The sequence below is a fragment of the Molothrus ater genome, chromosome 6 (genome assembly GCF_012460135.2).
Source record: "Molothrus ater isolate BHLD 08-10-18 breed brown headed cowbird chromosome 6, BPBGC_Mater_1.1, whole genome shotgun sequence".
In the NCBI taxonomy this organism is placed as follows: Eukaryota; Metazoa; Chordata; class Aves; order Passeriformes; family Icteridae; genus Molothrus; species Molothrus ater.
In genome coordinates, this window is record NC_050483.2 from 45,644,539 (window position 1) to 45,667,765 (window position 23,227).

Here is a 23,227-nt window from a genome sequence, read left to right on the forward strand (position 1 = left end):
GGGATCAGCTGTATTGGCTGAATGTTCACAGGTACATGAAGCCTGATGGGACTCATCCCAGAGTTCTAAAGGAACTGGCAGATGTTAGGGCAGGATCCCACTCTGTCATCTGCCAAGGATCTTGGGAGTCTGAGGAGGTCCCTGCTGACTGAATGCTAGTCAGTGTTATTCCTATCTATAAAAAGGCTGTGAGGAAAAATGCAGGAAACTACACTTAGTTTAACCTCAGTTCTTGGAAAAATTGAGATCATCATACTGGGTGGTATTGAAAGGTATTTAATGAATACCACAATCATGAGGCACAGCCAGTGCAAGTTCACAAGGGGAAAGTCTTGTTTAAACAATTTCACATCCCTCTATGATATGGTCACCCACCTAGTGGATGTAGGGGAGGAAGTGGATGTAATTTTTCTGGATTTTAATAAGGCCTTTTATACTGTCCCTCACAGCTTCCTTCCAGACAAGCTGCCTAGCTGTGGAATTCACAATTTAGAATGAGCAATCTCATTGTGTACTGGGTGAAGAAGTGGCTGAAGAGCTGAGCTTGAAGAGTTGTAGTGGATGGGGCTGCATCTGGCTGGTGCCTGGTCACCAGCAGTGTGCCTCAGGTTCAATTCTAGGGCCAATATATATATTCAATATATGTTCAATATATTCATCAGTGATCTGGATGCAGGACTTGAATGCACCATTAGCAGGTTAACTGATGACACCAAACTGGGAGGTGCTGTTGACTGTCTTGAGGAACAGAAGACATCAACAGAGGGATCTAGATAGATTGGGGCTTTGGACAAGGACTGATGGGAGAAAATGTAACATGTCAAAATGCCAAATTCTGCACAAGGACAGAGCAGGTCCAGGCACTAGTACAGCCTGGAAAAGGAGTGGCTGGAGATCAGCCCAGCAGAGAGGGATCTGGGGTGCTGGCTGGCAGCAGCTCGGTGTGAGTCAGCCGTGTGCCCAGGCAGCCAGGAGGGTGAGCTCCATCCTGGGGTACATCAAACCCAGCACAAACAGCTGCTCAGTAGAGATGGTTATCCCACTGGACTCAGCAGTGGTGGGCCTCACCTTGACTCCTGTGTGCCATTCTGGCCTCACAATTCAAGAAGGATGTGCAACTCTTTGTATGTGTCCAGAGGAAGACAAAAAATCTGGAAGGAATGTCCTGTGAGGAGCAGCTAAGGACTTTGGGCTTGTCTGGTCTGGAGAAAAGGAGGCTGAGGGATGACCTCATTGCTCTCTGAGGATGGGAAATGGAGAGGGAGGTGCTGACCCCTACTCACTGTGATCCAGTGACAGGACATTTGAATAGTTCAAAGCTCATTCAGGGGACTTTAGACTGGGCATTCCTTACCTAGAGAGTGATCAAACCCTGCAACAGGTTTCCTAGAGAGGTGATGGATCAGGTTTTCAGTCTATCAGCATACATCAAAAATTGCACTTGAAATAGAAGATGCAGTTTTTATTGAAAAGAAATCTTTTGTTCTTAATTCTGGAGAAAAATCTTCTTTTAATAAAATGTATGCTCTGAAGAACTTAAGTAATAATTTTCCATTCAGGGTAAAGGTTCAGCTTTGGATGAAAATGAGCATGAGCTGTTGTCATCTAATGGCTGTTCAATAATTTTGTTCAACTCATTTGAAATCAGTTTGGTTGGGTCAGTCTTTTTTGCAGTTTCTATCATCCAATGCAATTAAAAATCATCAGCATCTGTGTGGGTAGTCCCTGTAAAGACATCACCAAACTGAATAAATACAAGCTATTATTAAAAGAACTGATTGACATTTGAGGCATGCTGGCAGGTGTACTGCTATTACCACAGATGTTAATCACAATAAAAAAAAAAAAAATCTTTGATGTCTATTTTATAGCTGCCACATTCCAATAGTTTTATTATGTCACAGTTTTACTGAATATGAAGGAAAATAGCTTGAAAAAAGAGTCCTGAGGATATGACCAGCTAAGCACTTCCTATGGCATTAACATTAATAAATTGTATTACCATGAATGTATTATGGCAACTGACCATGTGCATATCCCTACTTGCAGCAATACAAAATAAAAAAGGATTCATGTTAAATAAGAATGATCTCTATTAAAACAATTTATACTGAACCTCAAGGACAAGAAGAAGGTCAGTGTGAAAGGCAGGAATGATAACTAAGAGGTAGGAACCAGTGACTTATTTAAATTTGCTAAAATAATTTTAAATGCTTGTTTGGACATACCCTCAAAAATATAAAAAGCACAAATTTTAAATTTACATATGAACTTAATTTAAATTAATAACTTCAAATATTGCATGTAGTAATTTGGCTCAAATTAAGTATTTAGAAGGGATAAACGTGTGTGTGGCACATTGTATAGCACTTGCATGCTAGGTTTTGCTTTCAAACCTGAAAAAATACATACCTGTAGTTATGCAAAATTTTCTTCAGAAAAAGTGATAAGCAAAAAATGGTCAGATTTTTAAATTAATTTTATGTAGGATTGGGATAACAGACAGACTTGGGTTATAATCACTAAAACATATATTTAAAATTTTTGTTAGAATGATTTGGTGCCAGATATATCTTTAGTAGTTGTGACAAGATAGGGACAATAGTTTTAACTATTAAGAGGGTCTGCTGCAAGGAAGAATTTTTACATTGAGGGACTGTTGTGAGACACTGGAACAGGTTGCTCAGAAAACTTGTGGATGCACCACACCTGGAAATGCTCAAGGCTCTGATCAACCTGCTCTAGTGGAAGATGTCCCTGCCCATGTCTGGGGAGTTGGACTAGACGGTGCTTAAAGGTCCCTTCCACCCTAAACCATTCTATGATCCTTTGACGTCATGCTCAGCAATTAAAGTTTAGGGAACAGACAAGGAAGGAAAGGAAGCTTGTGGTTATGGAGTTTGTCTCCCAAAGTAATGATTAGCTGTGCTGCTTTCCAGGAAGCAGCTAAACATCTGCCTGCTGATGAGAAGTAGTGAATAAATTCTGTATTCTGCTGAGCTTGCATGCTCAGCTTTGCTTCCCTCGTTAAAGTGTCCTCATCACAACCCACGAGTTCTCTTGCTCTCACTCTTCTGATTCTCTCCCCCGCCCCACTGTGGGGGCAGTCAGTGAGTCACTGGCTGGGGTCAGCCCACCACAAATAGCAAAGTATGTTAAGTAATTGGATGACAGAATTGGCAACATAGTTAGAGATAGGAAAAGCAAAACATACCTCATTAGTACTACTACTACCCAAAAGATACATCTATCTTTAGGCGTTAACTGACAAAGTTTGCTTGCAAAGTATCACCCCACTTACACAGAGCCTGAGACACATAGACTATTATTAATGTGTTGGTTCCCTGTGCAACGAATTATGAAACAGATACTGCCTCAAAAAAGAACTTCTGTTGGGGTACAGGCCCTCAATACAATAAACATTCAATTTGACTCTTGTTCCCCATAACACCCTTAGTATTTTTTCAGGTAAATTATGAGGATCTCCTTTTACTTCTCCAATTCTTCCCTCACAAGCGTGAAACAGGGTGAGTATTTTGAGACAGTTGTTGGAATTTTTGAACACTTCACAAGGACAGGTGGGACAGTCTGATTAATTTTCCTTTCTGTCTTCCTTGGGTAGGAAGGTTGGAGAAAATAATACTGGTTGGAGAAAATAATTCTTAACTCCAGTCCCTGACAGGAAATGGTAAATAAAGATGCTGACACAGATGCCTTACATTCGGATGCGCAGTCTGGTTTGCATCTTTTTTTACCAATGTTAGGACAATGGCATATTATTTTTGGGCATGGGACAAGCTTTTAACCCATGATTGAAAAAAAAAATACACTGACATGTACAGGTAGAGAAAAAATGGATCTTTTCTATTAGATATGGTCCTCAAGAGATAAGGAAAAAGATTTGTATAGGTGATGAAGTGTGATAATATGAAAGGCTGCAAGACAGTTGCTTAAGAAACAAGAACAACAAAGGGATAAACTACTGCAGGCATCACCAGAGCTAGAATGACATTGTACTGTGTACTATGTTTCCATAGCAACTAGCCATAGGAAGATGAATGTCTCATATTCACTGTGCTCTGCAGTACATGTCTATAAATTAAACTTGCATAGAAGAGCATAAGATTTCTTCCATGGGGTGGCTCTGAAAAACAGGTTATTTTCTCATTATTAGATAATAACATGAAAGAAAAATGAGACAATTAGGTCATTTTTTTGTATGGAAAGTACCAATACATGCAAAAGTACTACTATACCTCTACTGTGAGATACTATCAATCTAAAGGCACAGTAGCATAAAAAGCTGATCATGACTGCCTTCTTTTCTTCCTTAAGATCTTAGTTATGCTTGCTAGCTTTAAAAACTGTATGGGAATTTTCTGTCCACTTTTGATTTTTAAGACATTTTTCATCATTTATAGGTTCATCCACATTTACACATGGTTGGTTTTCAGTTTACTTCTGTTATTATTCCCATTATCATGCTCTGAGGCTTTAACATACAAATAAACTGTTTTTCTGAGCAAATGTTACAGCTAGGACAAATATTTTTTTCAGCATATTTAATTAATAATACTATATAATTAAAATATGACATTCATATTAATAGAAAAAAAGGAAAACAGTACTTAAAGTTGTTTTTTAAGAATTTGAATCCCACCTTAAATGACAACATGTTCACTTACAGATGGCCATTTATCACAAATAATTGCTGCAAAGGACTTGGCACACTTCATATACTTGTAGCTACACGAAGATCAGCAGTAATAGCATAAAGCAATTCTTCTTCTTCTAATGGATGTGTTACCCATTACAGAGAACCTCACCATGGAAGAACACACCATTTACCTTAGCAGCCACTTCTGCAACTCCTGTGTCCAGAATGTTGAGTTTTTACGGTTCAATGGCATTCTAATCAGGTGCACATCAGGTGTATAATAAACCCCTGATCATTTTGTTGAGTATGACTGCAATATTAGATCAGAAACAACTGTTACTCTACTGTTCAGGCAATATTACAGTCAGTTAATACAATCAAATATAAACTGAAAACCTGTCCATATTCTCCAAACTTCAGCAACAGCTGTATGCAGTATATTACTGATATTTGTAAGAAAACAACCCCTGAAGAGAAAGTACATCTACATGAAATATTATTTTATCAGTATGACATGAGATTAGATATGGTCCTCAAGAGATTTCAGTAGATTCAGTACAGACACTCCAAGTAACAGGCCACAAACTCTGCAGAGAGTTTGCAAGGACTGAGGCTTTTCAGGTTTTGTCCGAACTTGTTTGACCTGCCCTGGAGATTCTACTCGCTTTATCTGTAACAACACTTCTTTCAAGGACCAGGTGGCTATGTCTAATTTGTTCTTAACTTTATACAGGATAAACATAGCTTTACACAGATAGTAGTAACAAGAATTTCTTCTATGTAAAATTATATATTTATGTAGAGAAATATAGGCTTGGCATGACAGCAGATGCAATAACATGCCATATGGAGTAGTAAAGGCATGGAATGTTAAAATACAGGGCACAGGCTAAAAGTGAAAAGCACACTGAAAGACCAAGCCTAAAAACCTCACTTATGGTCAGTTAAAGACATGCAGACAAAGGAACTAGACAAAAATATTTTTATAGGTGACAGAGCAAAGAACAAATACCTGAAATATGTAGTTTGTGCCATCTATTGGAATACAATGTGGGCTTGCAGACTTCAGAAGAAAGACAAAGGTGTAAAGTGGGCAGGCAAACATATTTAATAACCCAAAGTAGATGCTAGAGAGACAAGAAAACATGAATATTACACTCCTTCTGGTGAAAAAGTCAGGATAATGGTAATTCACTCTAGCATGACTGCCTTGAACCTGTGAGCTTGGGGACTGAGAGGGACAGTGGAAGGTTGAGAGTAACCACAGAGAAAGGGATAGGTAGTAGGAAGTGCATAACAACTGCTTTGAGACATTTTCCTGCAAAGTACTTTTTTATCTCTCTTTTTTTTCAATTATTAAATCTGTATTAAAATAATTCTTTAATTAGATTGCTAAGATTTTAGTATATAGTAAAGATAAATACTGGCTTTAAGTATCAAGTAGGTCTTCTTTGTAGCCAAATAAAGATTTTGAGCATGAAAGCTCTTAACAGGTAGGTTAGAAGAATAATCCAGAATAATCCATTGTTCTTTCTTGCTACGTTATATTGAACATTTAAAGATTTTTAATATTAATAAGGCATATATATATATGTATATGAATGATAAAGAAAAGGATTCCATTTTCAAGCTGCAAGTTTGTTAAAATTAGTTCAACATGTATATATGCCCTTATTATGAGCATTTTGCATACCTACAAATCAACTCTACTTTCTCTGAAAGGTAAATGACTCTGGTGGGGCCCTTCACTCTTCATGCAAATCAATTACTGGTATTATTCCTTCCTTGTGTTCTGCATAGCTTGAATACACTTGTTTTCAATTTTACATCTCAGAATATGTTGAGAGTTACATTCCATAGCATAAAATTTCCTGCTCTGTATGGTGAGTAGACAAGCTAAGTATCATGAATGTGCCTTTAACTCTTTTCCTACCTCCCTTCTGTTCCTGCCTTTGTGACACTAGGCACAGACTTTGCTTATCCTGCAACATCTTACTTAAAGTATAAGAAAATAATGCATGCAACAATGCATTCCAAATTAAAGGAACCAGTCTGAAGACAGCATTTCCACCAAAGAGAATATTTTACAAATAAACATAAAGAACCCTTTTCATTTAACAATATCACAGAGCTCTGAATATACAAATTAAACTTTTTCCCCTTGTCTCAATATTTACCTATGCTTTACTTAGACTTGGAATGCTTTTTTATGTTGAATTTCCCTGTCTTCATCACTGACTGTACTATAGGGAACATCACAGTGCTCATAGTATACAAACTGCATTTATTCCAGATGAAATGAAACTGAAGGATATACTCCTGGCATGCACCCAAAGGACTCCACCTTCTAGGGATCATTCAGTCTGTTGACCAGACTAGAATTGGGCCAAGTAACCCCCTCAATACAGATATTGGGTCCCCATCATAAACCTCCTGCTCTACAGACCTGATCCCTTTGTGCTGTATTAATTGCTAATACACAGATAATTTTAGAACTCACATTTGGTCAGTCATCACATTTAAAAACTCTTACGGAACTTCTAAGTGTTGTACACTATTTTACTTAATGTAAAAGAAACATGTTGAAATTATGTTCAGTGCCAAAATTTAATTTTGATCTCTGTGGTAAAAAGAGGGAAGAACAAGAAACATATCAACAAATATGAAAATATATATGCTTCATTTGTTACAACAATCTATTGTAATATAGATTCTGTGTCAGAAATACATGAAACTTCTCACAAATATCTGTGACCAAAATATTTCTTACAGCTTTCTTTTCATACAGTCTTAATCCAATTGTACAGATCAATTTAGGACAAAAGTCTTAGCTCTGTTTCCCTAAATAAAGTTCAACATCCACACTTCTGAGCCAATTTCACCTTGCAAGAAATCTCACCACTACTACCTTGCAATATACACTCCTGTTTAACTAAATTTTATTGAGACAGCTCTTGAACACTGATTTCCTGATTAGAAGAGAAAAATGTAAAAGCAAATAGCTTTAAGCTTCTTAAGAAATGGTACAGGCAACAAATTACTTTATGTACCTGTTATTTATTTATTATTATGTTAAAAATACTAGTAATAAAATTTATATTAATTATTACATTATTTACACAATAATTTGTGTATAATCTTTATTAATAAAGGCACTGAAACAGTAATGGGTGCTGAAGCTTTTATCTTCAGCTGCATGATAAAATCTAATAATTTCAATTAACTGAAAGAACAAAAAGACTGCTATCCAGGAATATGGATCAATTTGTTAATCTTACCTGGTGGCTTCAAATAAGATTTTTTCAGATAACTTAGAAGAAACAGAATTGAAAGCTCTCTTGAAGTCTTCAAAAGGCAAAAATCCTCTATCTTTTAGATTAAGAATAGGCAAGAGAAAAATAATGTAAATTAGGGTGTTTTTTAAAACTACTTAATACATTGTTTGCATGTAAACTAATCAATTCCCAGTTTTGAAATGAAGATACACTCTAAGTTACTGCATTAGAAAAATGTTTTAGAGAGGCAACTATAAAAAGATGAACAATCTAAAACAAATTTTATACTGACTGTTCCCTTTTGCCAGTGTGAACTCCCCAAAAGTAATGTGCCTACATCTACAACTCTTAGCTTATAACTCTTATAAGACTTATATATAAACTTATATAGTTTCATTTACAAGTGGACATTTTGAGAAACTGAACAAACTAATTGAAAAATTGAAATTTGCAAAGCTTTGAAAATAACTATAAGATATTCAAAATTACTTTTCAAATCTACCATTTTTATTGACAACTTGGATATTTTGAACATTGTGTTTTAATTTTTTTTCACAAATGTTACAATCCACTTACTCAACTTATTAGTTCAGTTTAATCCTGCTGAATGCATTATATCAGAGCAATATCAGCTGATCAATCACTCAGGTTATGAATTCACTTACAGACTCATCTGGAAAATAAAGCATCTCAAACAAGGCTACTGTAGACCATAGCAAGGCAAACAAAAGCACAGTGCTTGAAACAGTTAAGTCCTTTGAAATAACCCACTAAAAATAACACTTGAAAAGCTACTTTTAGTTCATGGCAAAAAGCTGAATGCATGCTTATCAGATCATCCCAACATCTGATCTGCCATATGTTTCACTTTCCCTCTTTTCAAAGACTATAGTCCTGTCTGAGATCAGGAGAAAAAGGCAGAGGATCTGAAAATCCATCAGCTCAGAGGTTTCTGATAAAGTTTTCCCTTTTTCAGTTTGGTGATGGCACATCCTTTGCTATTTAACAGGAATGAGAAAGAATCTCCACATCTACTTCCCAATGAGAATGAGCAAAAAACCTTTGTTCCTTTGGTTTGCCTTCCTTGGTCTGTCATGAGAAGTAAAAAAAATCTATAGCCACAACCAAGGGAATTGGTAAAGCCTGTGGCATAAATGAGTGGGGAAATATGAGTCCTAGAGACATAATGAGAGGCAGTAACAGCAAATAGGAGAGGTGAATGGCCAGAGATTTCCTTTAACAGCTGGAGGAGCTGCTGCTACCACAGACAGAGCTACAGTCGAAAACACTGCACTCCACTGAGCCCGGCTTCATCCAGTCACATCAACACCATCTTTATTAGTCTAGTAGTACTTGATTTAACTTTGCTGCATCCAGGACATCTTGTCTTTTTATTTCCTTCAGGTGCGCTGTTTTGCTTAATTGCTTCAGAATTAAATTAATATTTCAAATATTAAGAAGAAAAAATCCTTATAGGGGGTATCAAGAGCTGTAAATATTTACTTGTTTCATTACTGTATAACTGTGCAATCTTCATTGTCCTCATAAAACTTAACAAACTTTTCAAATAATGGATCTAGAAAAATGTAAAATTAAATATATCTCCCTGCCAAAAAAAAAAAAAAGCCAGTTTCATTTTCCTCCTTAAAAATATGTACAACTAAGGTCTACTGATTATGAAAAGTTTTAATTATACAAATAGAAATAAAAATAAAACTGCAATAATAACCTTCAAAGTTAGAGAATAATCATGAAAACATTTCAATATAGTTAAATTTTTCTCACATATTTTCTATACTTGAGTATAATACTTCTGTTTACCTCTACCTTTTTTTGTTACCTGCCATCTCATGTTTCTTTACACTAGAGAGAAACCTGGACTTTTCTAAGCCATTTGCATGCCATGGATAAAGATCCATGCTGCATAAACAATCTATCTGGCATCATTCCCAGAAGCTAAGTCTGAAATAATGTATAACCCCAGCTACAGATTCCTGTGAAACCCATAATAAAATTGAGTGTAAAACTGAATTGGTTATTCCTTCTGTATGCTGTGTGCAAGTTTGGAAAATTAATCTTTACCTTTCTAAGGAACAGAAAATTAAAGAAATTAAAATATAAATCTTGTTTGTAAGCTCTGAATTGACCATTTATTCTAAAATAAAAGTAAAACATAAAAATTAAGAAACAAAAATCTGACCCGCAAAAGTTAAGGTCTCTCCATAAAACAAGCAAAAATCCTGATACAAAAATTCAGCAGATGCATGTTTTTTTGGAAAAGGGATCCCACTTCAGCTCAATATGTAAACACACAATAATACTCTTCTGGCATAATTGCTGATATATGACTTATGTTCATTTTAAACAAATTCGTCTTCTTGAGAAGATGACTGTATCCTAGAGGAATTTTTCCTTTATCTAGTAACATAACAAAAGCTCTGCACTTCTTTTTCTTTTGATTCATTCATATTCTTGTCTTCCTGCAGTGGTTCAAAGGCACAACTCCTTCAGCTCCACCTGCTGTCTCAATTTAAATCTGTCTATCAGTGTACAGATTTCCAGTGCTTTTTTGCTTACTTCTTCTTGGAAAATCATATATTAAGAACTATTACCATCTCAGTTTCCAGGATTACACTGTCTTGCTGCTTTCAACTACTAGGTTCTGTACATGCACCATTTCTATAATAACAGAGGTTGCCCAAACATGCTGAACTTGCCTGCATGAGCAGCTTTCTATTCAATTGGATAACTATGGAAGTGAAATTATAAAAAAGCAGTATAAGCTTTCCATCCATTTATTCCTTCTCTTTCATAGTAACATAAGAGCCCAGAAAATTACAGTATACAATTTTCCTTTTATAGAAGGACTCCTATAATAGAGTCCCACCCATTCATTGATTTGGAGAGCTGCCGATTCATGTGCTACTAGAAAAGGCTGCAAAGCTATGTCAACACACAAAAAGGACATCTGAAAAATTATAAAAGCCACTAGGTATTAACAAATCCATGATCTATCTTTTTATCTTCACTGTTTCTGATTCAGACATTCATGTGATTTTTCTCCTGGAAAAAAAATCCCAAACCAAACAATCTTTATTTTGTATTTGTTGCCTAAATTAAAGATTTACCAGAAAGGGTGTGGCTTAATGAGCATGTGTTCTAGCATCATAAACAGAATCAGCTTCCATAATGCTTTTCAAACATATTGATATAAATACCTGTGAAGTCAGGTGGCAAAAGGGAAGATGGAATTTAGCATAAAAGCAACCTCAGTTTTTTGTAACTTCATTTTTTTATATGAATAATTTATCCAATAAGACTTTCCACATGACCCCACAAACAGAAATTTGAGTGTAAATTGGTAATGTCAAGGACAACAAAACCCAAGCAGGACTACATAAATGAGAAACTTATTTCTTGAATTATGGTGTAGGAGTCCAGTATTTTCCCATGTTAATAGTGTATCATTATCAAAAAATTCATAGAAATTTTCATCACCAGCTTGAACACTGAAAGTTACTAAGTACTTTTCTCTGTCATTAATCAATATAATGTTGCTATTAAGAAATGCCACTTTGAGTGGCAAGAATAAGTTCAAGCTAAACATAACATAGAAGCACTAAAAATATTACAAAACTGTATGAAATCTCTTTAATAGCCATGGTCAGCTCATTTACAGATTCAAAGATTAGAATCATGGCACCATTTAGGTTAGAAAAGACCCTCAAGATCTTTTAGACCAACTGTTAGCCCTGACAACTGCCTTGTTCACCACCAGACCATGTCCCTAAGCACTGCATGTACATGTATGTTAAATACCTCCAGAACCTCCACCGCTTCCCCAGGCTTCTGTCCCAATGCCTCACAGACCTTTTGGTGAAGGAATTTTTCCTAATATCCAGTCCAAACCTCCTCTGGGGCAACTTGAGGCCATTTCCTCTTGGACTCTTGCTGGTTGCTGGGAGAAAAGACCCCCACCTCCTTTCAGGTGGTTGTAGAGAATGATAAGGTCCCCCCTGAGCTTTCTCTTCTCCAGGCTAAACAACCCCAGATCCCTCAGATATTCTTCCTATGTCTGACTCTCCTGACCCCTTACCAGCTTTGTGATTAGGAAATATTATACAACAACTATGGCATTTAAGTAAGAAAATATTTTATTCTAATTAAAATAAAACCACTTTTTTATCCAAAAAAGAAGTATATATATAGTCCTAATAGAGTACTAATCAACATCAAAATCTCAAACTCAGTAGTTTTAAACAAAGATGCTTAACTTTGTAGAAATTTGAGTTCTTTATACACAAAGGAACTGTAATATTCAAATCTAACTTCTGGAGCATCAGCATCCACATCTGTTATTTCCTCTAAACAATGAAAGAAATTTCTGGTTTAATATTCAGATTGGAATTTACTGAAGACCAGCTGGATCAAAATTAATTTGGTAAATCTGTCTAAAATAAAAATTCAATAAAAATATAGAAAAAAATAAGAGGAAATGCAAGAAATATTTGCATCATTTATGCTTCTACAGCTTTTCTGGAACCCATCTTATTTTATGTACTATATATATATATCTCCTTTAGTGTCTTTCAGCAGGTTCTTACCTCACAACTTTACCTGACAGGAACACTGGAGTGACACATATTGATTGGCAAATTTCCAAGATTCACTAATACTCACTAATATTAGTGTGTTATCAGGATGATTTATAGTACAAAAGCAATAAGGTAAATTACATGAGGAAAACAGTAAAAAAAAAAAAACATTTTTCAGAATTGATTTAGGAGGTGACCAAGAGATCCCTGTAAAACATCTTTAAACAATGTAAGGATCAGAAAGGGAGTATATAGACAAATAAAGCAGAGAGGTCCACTTTGAGCTATATTATATTGGTTTTTGATGTGACTGCATGCTCATGAGTCTAAACTCTTACATCAGTGTTATCAGAGTACAAGACTGCACATAGCTGCAGCACTGAGAGAGCCACCTGAGGGGATGGGAGCAGATTCCAGAGCAACCTCAGCTTATTCCAGTCTGGAGAAAGGACAAGCCAAACATGATGAGACCACTTAAGCTAAGGCTGCATGTTCCACCATGCCTGCAACACCTCCCCATGACCATGTCAGATATATAAACAGACCAGGGAGTCCTGTCTAGAAAGCTCTGATAAGATGTGCCAGGAGAGCAGCTGGAAGCAGCCTTGAGCTCAGACTGTCCCTCTCTCCCCTGGGTGTCAGCGTGCCCTGCTGCTGGCATCTCGTTCAGCAGCAGCTGCTGACCTGCTGGTGTCCTCCTGTGAAGGTACAGCCTTGGCTCAAGGAAAACCCTGGACATTGGGGGCCTGGCCTCCCAGGAACACTGCAGGGAGGGCTTTTAGTTAGGTCTAAATGTAACAGGACCAGGAAGGAAACTTCAGCTTGGAAATTACATATTTTAATGACTACAATTCCTTCAGTCCCCTTTTCATTTGGAAGACTAAGTGCCAGGAGCTAGTTAGCTGAATGGTTGCTGAAATATAAGAGCATTTTAGATGACTTCAAATAATTTTGGGGAAAAGAGGATCACTGATCCAAACTGTCAGAGAATGAAAAAATAAAAGTCACATAGACATGATTCCTACAACGTTGCTAGTTCCTAGAAATGACAGTATTTTTATGCAGATATACATACAGTATCAGTTCAACAATGAGTTTAATCTCTGGTTACAGTTTTCCCAGTTATGTGCCTCAGAAGGTTTAATTTTAAACATTAAAATTACATAAATTTCAAGATTTCTATTAATAACCATACTAAAATAATACTTTACGATATAGCATTGTTATTACAAATTATTTAGAAAAATCAAACAGAATAGGAATGTGATTCAAATTTTTAGAGCTCAGCTTTTCCAAGGAAGAGTTCATTCATGACATCTAGTGGGTAAAGTTAGTATTACTTTTAATTTATAAATTAAATGCAAACGTGACCAAAAAAAATGCAGCAACAATTTACTAAAAATTCAGTTGCTTGACTGCAGTTGATGATGCTAAGCAATTGCCATTTCTACTGAAAGTACTATGTTAGTAAGTAGTGCAGCTGAAAAACAGTTTAACCTTAAGAAATAATGAATGCACACTATTCCCCAAGTCTTGCAAAAACAATTGAAAGGACTCTCCTTGCCAGGGGTGTTCTTAATCGTTTCCAAAAAAAAAATAGAAGGGCTGCTCCTGTAGCCTAGGATTTTGTGAATTTTGACAACAAAGCAATATGCACAATAACATGCTTGAGAACTGGATCCTAACAATCGACTTTTAGGATTTCAACATCTGCATTTGGCTCCTCTCTGGTGCACAGAGAAAGTTGCATTTCTCAGAACCAGAATAAAAACCACACACATGTTGAAAGGAACACACTCAGGACCTAGTCATCAGCAAAAGCAAAACTTGTGGCTGTGCTACAAACCTTACCTAATGCACACTAGCAGAAGCCACAAAAAGAAAGGTATCTGCCTCCCCAGGGACCTTTTAGGGATCTTCACAAGGAGCAGTAATTGGGTAAAGGGCAACAGTTGCTGGAATTGGGCCCACTTACGGAGCAAGCAAAACCAAGAGATGACAGAATCAGCCCTAGAACAGAGGTTTCTTAATTAATTTGTGCAGCTGCACAGACCAAATGGTCACAGTAGTGCCTAAAGCCACAGCAGGTGTGACTTGGCACCTTTTCAGGAAGAAATAACTAAACCTGCATCTCCTGTTTCCCAGGAGTCCTCTACTTGTATTCTCTTTCCAAGGAGATGCCATCAGTGACTCATGCACAGAGCCTGCTCTTGTTTAAATGCCTTAAGCATGTTTTGAGTACTCTTGCTGGAAGAAACATCCAGGGAATTTGACAGAACACTTAATTTTTATATGGTAAAAATAGCTAGGAGAAGATAGATAAGGAAGAAGCTGAGCATTTTGAGATTCATAATTCAGCAGTTAGGACTCACGTTAGAAGCCTTAAGCATTTTTAGATCTGGCCACAGTTCATTGAGAAAATGTTTACCCATAGCTGAAACGCATCAGAAATTACTACTCTCATAGTTTACTAAAATATTTATTTTGGTGGGTTTTATTCTAAATTATCATAGACACAATTTTGTTTATGACCTTGTCAAGACAGTTTTTGTAATATACGTGTTTAATTTAAAGATAATAATAATTATTCCCAAGTGGTCATTAGGGAAGAAGATTGCTGGAGAAGAAAGATGATTCAGCCTTTCTATACTTAACAAATATAATACACTTTATAGTAGATTGGCCTCATTTATTAACATGGCATGAAAAAGACTCACAGACACATTGTGTGTATTCTGAAATCTTTTGTGTTCTTCATACTCTTTTTTAATTCACTTGTACTTACTTGAATAAAAATGTGACTTCTAAAACTACATCAAGCCATTCAATATATATCCTGTATTTTCTTCTAAGTAGGGAAACACATTATTTCTCTCAATCTTTCTTAAGATTTCTGTACAGTTGTAGATTTACATTTGAGAAGTCATGCCTAAAAATGTCCAACTATTACCTGAAACTAAAACCAGATATATTTTTGAGAATACATGTTTATTACTGGGACATGTAGCAGTTTCATATTTACTGAAACCACTGAATAAAGAATTGAATGTACCACTAATAAACACCAATAACAAGCTCAGTAAGTCACTTTTTACATCTTGTACATGAAATACAATACAACCTTCTACTCATCACAGTCTTCAACAGAAAAGCCAGGGGTTTGATTATTTTCTTTTGGAATAAATACATGCAAATTAGAAAATTACTTTTAGAATTTGTAGGTATTTCCGTTTACCACACCTACAGCAATCCACTCCAATTAGTGTAGACCAGTGTTCTCAACAGTGAGACATCTATAAGCTGGATCTTCAGAACATAAAAAAGTATATACCTTTGAGGGTTTCTAGCAAAAAAGACATTACTAGACCAACTGTAGAGTCTTCTCTGCTTAAATAGCCTTTGTTATCTTCATTGCACACTTCAAAAACCTACAGAAAGAAAGTGATTTGCATTAAAAACCAATAAACCTAACCTAGGATTTTTTATTTTGCTTAACTGTTACAGGAAAAACAAAAGAAACACTTGTTGAATCACCTCTATTCATCTACTTTGTTCCAGTAAAATTGAAAATGGGCAAGTCCATTCAGTTTGGGATTTTTAGGTTAAAATAAATTTTTTCATACTGCTACATTTTATGTGCTTATGATGAAAAAGCTTTTTGCAAACTTAGAATACATAGTACAGACTTCTGGGAAACAAATCACATAAAATTTGCTTCTACCAGACCATACATTTTTTCTTGAAAAATGCCAGAGAGCTTTAACTCTCATTAAGCCACTATAAAGACTGGAACTATGAGGAGAGCTGTGCAATAAAAGGGTAGTCAGAAGCCATCAAATTTTCTGAGGTACTTATAGAAGACAAAACAGCATTTCCAGAGCCTATACTTAGAGAAGAGACTACACACTTAACATAGGAATCCATCTAACGTTCCCAAGAGCTTTTCCCACAGAACACCTTCAGCAAGAGTTGATAACACAGCATCATCTCTTACAGTAGCGAAGGTCTATCCACGGAGCACTTCAGGGAAAACCACTATACACAGCTCTGCGGACAAGCACTGAGGAAATTTCACAAACCAGCTGAATTTTCAGGAAAGATTTTCTAAGAGTAGCCTGCCCTTTTCACTGCGTGTTGACACTTCCAGAATTTGTTAACTGCAGCCACAAGCTTACAATAAATTAAGAGTAACGAGAACCAAGCGCAGTCGCAGCCGAAGCGCGCTTTGATGCGGGCCGCGCTCCTCCTTTGATTAACGTTACACCTGCTTTCCTCCTCTCCTTGCTGAAGCCCTCACGCAGTTATCTCATTAGCGGGGCACTTCAAACACAACAATTAACACCGCGCCGAGCGAAACCATTATGCAAATTCCGCACCTGCCCATAACTAATATTAAGGTCCAATGAAGGCTCGTTAGAATAACTCAGCTCACTGAGACGCGCCGGCTTTGCCGGCGCAGTCCCCGGAGCCGCCACCCGGAGCCCTCACGGCGGCCGCGCGCCACCGCCTCGGGGGCGGGGCCGCGCCGGAGAGGGCGGGCCGGGCCTGGGCCTGCTCTCGCTCCCCAGCGCGGGCGCTGCCGGGCGGGCGGCGGGGCGGTGAGTGAGTGCCGGCGGCGGCAGGGGGCGGGCGGTGAGTGAGTGCTGGCGGGGGCCCCGGCGGGCTGCAGGCCCCGAGCGGCTGCCGGGGCTCTTTGGTACCGTGGCCCGCGCGGTGCCTCCCCTGGCCGCGGGCGCTGCTTTCGCTGTGGAGCGGCGGCGGGAACCGCGGCCGCATGGCCCTCGGCGCGCTGGGGGCGGCGGCTGTCGGGTTCTGCCGCCGGGGTTTAGGGGGGAGGCACAGCGGAGGGGCTCGCCGGGGCCACGGGGGTGACGGGGGAAGGCCGCGGTCCCGGGGTGTTCCCGCGGGGGCTGCCGGAAAGCGCCTCCCCGGCTGGGCCCGGGCTCCTCAATCCGCTCCGCAGGGCGCGCTGGGTCGCTCAGCCATGGGGCAATATCTGTGTCGTGCAAATCGCACCTCTGATTTTTAGAATGCTTTCCTCTATCTTAGCCTGTTTTCCATGTGCGGGTTTTCACGTTTGCATCTTCCCATTTGATGGTTGCCCCTATTGCACGTGTTTCTTTGTTTCCCGGGCACAGAAACAAGCCTTGTGCGCTGTGAAATTTCCCGGAGCTTCTGCCAAATACCGAAGCACAGTTCTTTAGTAATAAACAAGTGGGAGCTAGGAAGGTAGACAGACTTGACCATAACAAAAACGTTCAATTTTTGCTTGGTGTTTTTCCATTCCTAGGAACATGCTTCAGGAGGGCGCACACGGTAAATGGACAGTGTCTAGCAGTGATGAAAGTGCCGAGGAAAATTCGGACAGTGAAAAACCATGTACATCTTCACTATCGGATGCTGCGTGTGGTAGAACGAGTGAACCACAATATCCATGCTCTGAAGCTAGGAAAGCTGCTCACAAGAGAAAAGCTTCCCCCGTGAAGTTCACTGATACAAGTCTTTCTGCAGAAGCACCTCCAGCAGTAAAACAGAGACCAAGCCAAGAAGGTTCAGGTTGGTGTCTTTCTAGTAGTGATGAAGAGCCTGAAGATCAGCAAAAGCATGTCCACAAAGAAACAGTGAAAGAAGAAAAACACGATGTGTCCAAAGAGCATCCTCTGAATCTTTGCAAAGATGACAAACTCTCAGAGAATCTGAAAGAAGAGGAGTATAATGTAACATCCAGTGAAGCCCAAGATATCTGGGATTTGGTAACTGGAGGCAATCCTTTCAGGTTTTTTCTCACTAAAGTCAGTGGAATTGAACGGAACTATAATTCTGGAGCCCTGCACATAAAAGGTGAACAAGTGGCTTCTCCTACTAGAGGGCTTTTGGGAGAAACAAGGGAATGCTTATTTTTAGTTTGTGGGTATTTTTAAATGCAGCTATTTCTTGGTGTTGCTGCGGTTTAATACTCTAAATGTGCAGGTTTGTAGAAATTGATTCTGTTATCTGGACCTTTCTCTTTTAGAAGTATAGTGTATAAAACACTATCTGCTGATACTTTGTTGCAACTTAGGCTGCAGAAGTCTAATGTGTATTTAGCCGAGGCGAGTCATGCTGCTTCTCATTGCTGCTTTCCCTGTGAGCTAGTCTGGGGAAAACCACCTGTGGCACTTAAAGGGGTGCTTTACTTGGGTGCATAACTCTCTGAGTAGTTGTTTGCACTTGCCTTTGTGCTGCTGAGTGGTTTTGACCTAGTAATTCACTATTACTAGATTAAGTACTTCTGAAATTCTGTGTCTGGGGTTCATGGATCTGTTTAAATTTAGCTGGGAGAGAGCTGTCCATCAGTCAAGATGGAGTGGAGTCTTTGGAGTACAATACTGATGCCTCAGGAATGTTCTGTTAGTTGTCCTTTGATGTAAGGGGAGGAAGAGCTTTCTGCACCTGTAAACATCCCTGTAGTGAGAAGTAAAATCTTACACATCACAAGACAGAATCAGAAACAAGAATTAATAAGAGAATTGTGTACAGTTTCCTGTGTTACTGTGATTGAACTATGGATAGACATATCCCACAATCAGTCTGCAGCAGATAAATAAGCCTTAAATAAGCAGATTAATAAGCATTGATAAGCCCTTATTGCTGCTACTCTGCCACAGTTCTTCAAGCTCACTCGACAGGGGAGAGAGCAATTTGATGTCCCTTTCTCAATATGATGTTGGACTTTTTCCTAATCAGCTTTTAAAACTTGTTTTCTGCTTTGAGAGGATTATTAATTTTTGTAAGCATATGATCCTGAATGATTCACAGGAGAGTCAATGACTTGTAATACTTGAAACAGTAAACTTGAGAATGCCTCTGTTACACCAGCTCTATGAACCACAGGCCCTTGTGCTGTGGTAGTTATCAAGCTGTTCAAGATGCTATATGTTTACTTGAGGTCTTTTTTTATTTATTTATGCTTTAATATTTTTAATAGATATTTTGTCTCCTCTTTTTGGAACTCTCATATCTTCTGCCCAGGTGAGTTTCCTGTTTGTCAAACTGATTTCTCTTGCTTGTTTCACTACATTAGTCTTAAACTTGATAATCTGTGCTTGTGCCATGTGGCTGATATTAAATGTTTTCAACTGTTGAACAATTTATTGAAATATAAACACAATCCTATGTTCTGCTGTAGAATTCAGGCAATTATAAGACTATTTTCTCCTGTTTTTGAGGAAAATGCAAATGAGAAGTGTGAATTTATGTTCATATAAATGAGGTTTGTTGATTGAAAGAAAGAATGCTTTGCAATCTAGGAATAATATCTTTGTTATTGCCTAGAAGTTTTGCTATCATTCATGATATAAACACCTGACAAAGAGATGATCCTTGAACCTAAGCTTTTACATTATGTGCATGTGATTGTTTTTTTTCCCTGGATGGTAAATTTTATGAGTACTAATGCACACTTTTGAGAAACTTAAATTCATTCTTGAATTGTTAAAGAGGAAAGAAAGAAAGGATATAAAAGTCAAAAATACACCTGTTTTTAGAATATGTTATATATGAGGTAAGTAGTAATGTGTGATGAACATAAAAAGTGCTTTTGCTGTAGTTCCTTGGTATAGCTGTTTTTCTCTTTTTAATGAGTCTATTTTCTTTTTCTTACTTACAAGTTTAACTACTGTATAGATGTGGGATGGCTTGTAAGACAGTACCCGCAGGAATTCAGGTATGTTTATTTTACAAAGGTGAAATGATGACATTTCCAGATTATTTCTGTTCATACAAGGTCCTGTTATAAGTGAATGATAAACACTTCTTTGCAGTGCAGATGATTGTTACCAACTTGATATACATAGACTTAGTTTTCTTTCTTCTCTCATTCCACAGCTGTAGTTAGTTCTCTGATTTCTTGACTCTTTTCTAGACTGGGAAATAGTCAGAGTTCAGGATAGCTGGTTTCTGATTGTTATTAGTTAACACTGAGGAGGTTCCACTGTGGGCCTCAATGAGATGGCAGTAGATGACCTGTAAGGATGGAACAAGAAGCTTTTTGCCATACAGTTCACTGAGTCAAAGAGCCAGACAGAGCAAGAGAAAGGAGAGAATGTAGGAGGGGCACAAGAAAACTGTGTGGAAAGGATCAGGATGATTTCATGGATATGATATAGTAAGGTGATGAGTATTGTCATAAAAGCAGTTCTTGTTTGCTTGAAATTCCTTTCTGAAAATTGTGAACTCCTGCAGATGGAGTGAGCATATAATGTGCCTCTATTTTTTTTTGTTTTGTTTTGTTTTGCTGGAAGTGCAGTAGAACCAGAATTCATAGAATCACAGAGTGGGTAAGGTTGGAAGGGACCACATTGGGTTCAGCAGCACACCACTCCTTGTGGGATCCTCCACTACGCGTGTCAGAAAGCTGTCATCAGTGCTTTCAAGGAGCTTCCTGTACTGTTTGTGCTTTGCTGTGTTGCTTCTCCAGCACATGTCAGGGTAGTTAGTCCCCCACAAGAGCTTGGGTCTGAGGCTGCTTGTACTGCTGCTGTAGAAGGCCTCATCCTCTTAGCCCTGCTGATCAGATGGCAGCAGCAAATGCCAACAACAGTGTCACTCTTACTCATCCGCTTTTTTATCCTAACCCCTAACATCTTGATTGATGTGTTCCAAGTGTTGCCTCATGTAGAGGGCAACCCCACTACTGCACCCTTCTGTTTTTCTTAAACAGCATGTAGCCCTTCATGACAGTATTCCAGTTGTGTGTGCTATCCCACCATGTCTCTGTAATGGCAATGAGATCAAAGCCCTGTGACTGCACACAGCTCTCCAGTTCCTTCTGTTTGTTCCCTGTACTATGGTATGCAGGTGCTTTATGGAAGTATCTCAGTGTGCCAGTATCCAAGTGGGGGTGCAAAGGGATGCCCCATAGTCCTGTCTTGTAGTTATGTATTTGGCTGCTTCTACTCTGTGCAGTTATCTCCATCCTGTCCATCATTCCCTGTAGCTGGCAGGAGAGAAGAGAACAAAACTTGTCCTCCAGTTGTCCCAAGGCCTTGAGGTCCCTCTCACTTGTCAGCAGTCTTGTTGGGACTTTGTTGGTAGTCACTTGAAAAACCCATAATAATCAGTGGGCTGAGTTTTCTTGGTGGTCCAGTCTCTTACCTGGACCCCAGGAGGCAACACACCTCCCTATGGATTAGATCTGGTTGGCAGGACCAGAAATTTGCTTTTAGGAAGAGAACACCAAATTACTGCCAGAATAGACCTTCTCCCTTTCCCTATCAATCTGCCACCTTCTCTGTAAGATAATAATTTCTAAATTGTCTTAGGTTCACATTGTATATATTGGTGCTTTTGAGAGCTTATATTTCTCTGTTCAAGCTCTAGGGAAAGAGTTTCTTTCATGATCTTGTATTAAGAGTTTTTATTTTGGTGCCTGCTTTACTCCACACTACCTGTTTCCCTTTTTTTTTTCCTGTTAAAATGTTCCGGTGTCTATTCTTTAGAGGTTCTATTGTAGTTACTGCTATTTTGAGTTCGTTAATAAGGCATATTGATTTCAGTGCCATCTTTCTGCTGGACTGTCAGATTTAGGGGCCAGATATAGCTACATGAAGGAATGGTTTAGGCTAATTGCTGATTCACTTGATGTTTTAATGGTAATCCCCTTTTGTTTAAGGAAGAAGCCATTGCTGATAGTTCATGGTGAGAAGAGAGAATCCAAAGCTGAACTAATTGCACAAGCACGGCCTTATGAGAATATTAGCTTTTGTCAGGTAATTAACATTTGTATCATCCTTTGGTTGAAGTTAAGCCATATCTTACACTCAGAGTCTTGTTACTGATGAAAAGACACCTTATGTGTGAAGGTTTTTGTTACACTTTGAGGAATATCCAGGATACCAGGGCCGTAGGAACATGGTAACAGTGATCTTGGTCAGATGTGATTACGGTAGGCTTCACTCACAAAAGTTTGTACAGAATAGCTGCCCACAGAAATGCCACAGGGCTCACAGAAGAGCTACTCACCTTCTCCACTAACATGTTACATTCAAGTTCTTACAGTGGCTGAAAAGGAAGCATTATTTTTATGTAAAGCACTAAACTTAGTCCTAGTGTCACTATAATCTTAAATCTCATCAGAGAGTTATTATTTCCCAAATATGTTTTACACAAGAATGCTGATATGAATAATCTCCATAATACTGTTAAAATTGTTGTAAGCATGCTTCCTGGCACATGCCATTTTACCTCTGATGTTCTGTTCATTGTTTTGCTGTCCCTAAGTGGTGAATCCATTGCCTTCATCCTGGGGAAGGATGTGGCTATGGCAATTTGCCAGTGTTTCAGGATTTTGCCAGGTGAAATATATTAATGATCATGGGGACACTGTGCTCTTTGTTAGGAGGAGAATGATCCTGGAATTTTGTTCTCTTTGAAACAGTCTGGTAATCCTGAGTTTCCTGTTGAATGTGGACCCAGTACTGCAGGTGTGTCCTCACTGGTGTTCAACAGTGGGGAAGCATCCCCTCCCTTGACGTGCTGGCAGCACTCCTTCCAATGCAGGCCAGGACCCTGTAGTCATCTTTCATGCAGGGGCACATTGCTGGCTTCTGTTTCATGTCCAGCAGGAACCTTGAGTTATTTTCTGCTGACTATTTCTGAAAATGCTGCTAGTAAAAGAGGCACAAATTCTGGAGCAGTTCCAGCATTACCATTTAAATCTA

General features: G+C 38.4%; 1 protein-coding gene across 1 annotated transcript in view; it reads left to right on the forward strand.

The window, feature by feature from the left end:
- Positions 1–17,048: 17,048 nt before the first annotated feature.
- The window catches only part of TDP1 (tyrosyl-DNA phosphodiesterase 1), a 37,715-nt gene continuing 31,536 nt past the window's right edge, over positions 17,049–23,227 (forward strand). The window contains exons 1-5 of the mRNA XM_036384135.2: positions 17,049–17,125; positions 17,818–18,368; positions 19,495–19,538; positions 20,177–20,232; positions 22,180–22,276. Of these exons, the coding sequence (XP_036240028.1) occupies positions 17,822–18,368; positions 19,495–19,538; positions 20,177–20,232; positions 22,180–22,276 (744 nt within the window). The 5' untranslated portion in view covers positions 17,049–17,125; positions 17,818–17,821. The remainder of the gene's footprint in view (positions 17,126–17,817; positions 18,369–19,494; positions 19,539–20,176; positions 20,233–22,179; positions 22,277–23,227) is intronic.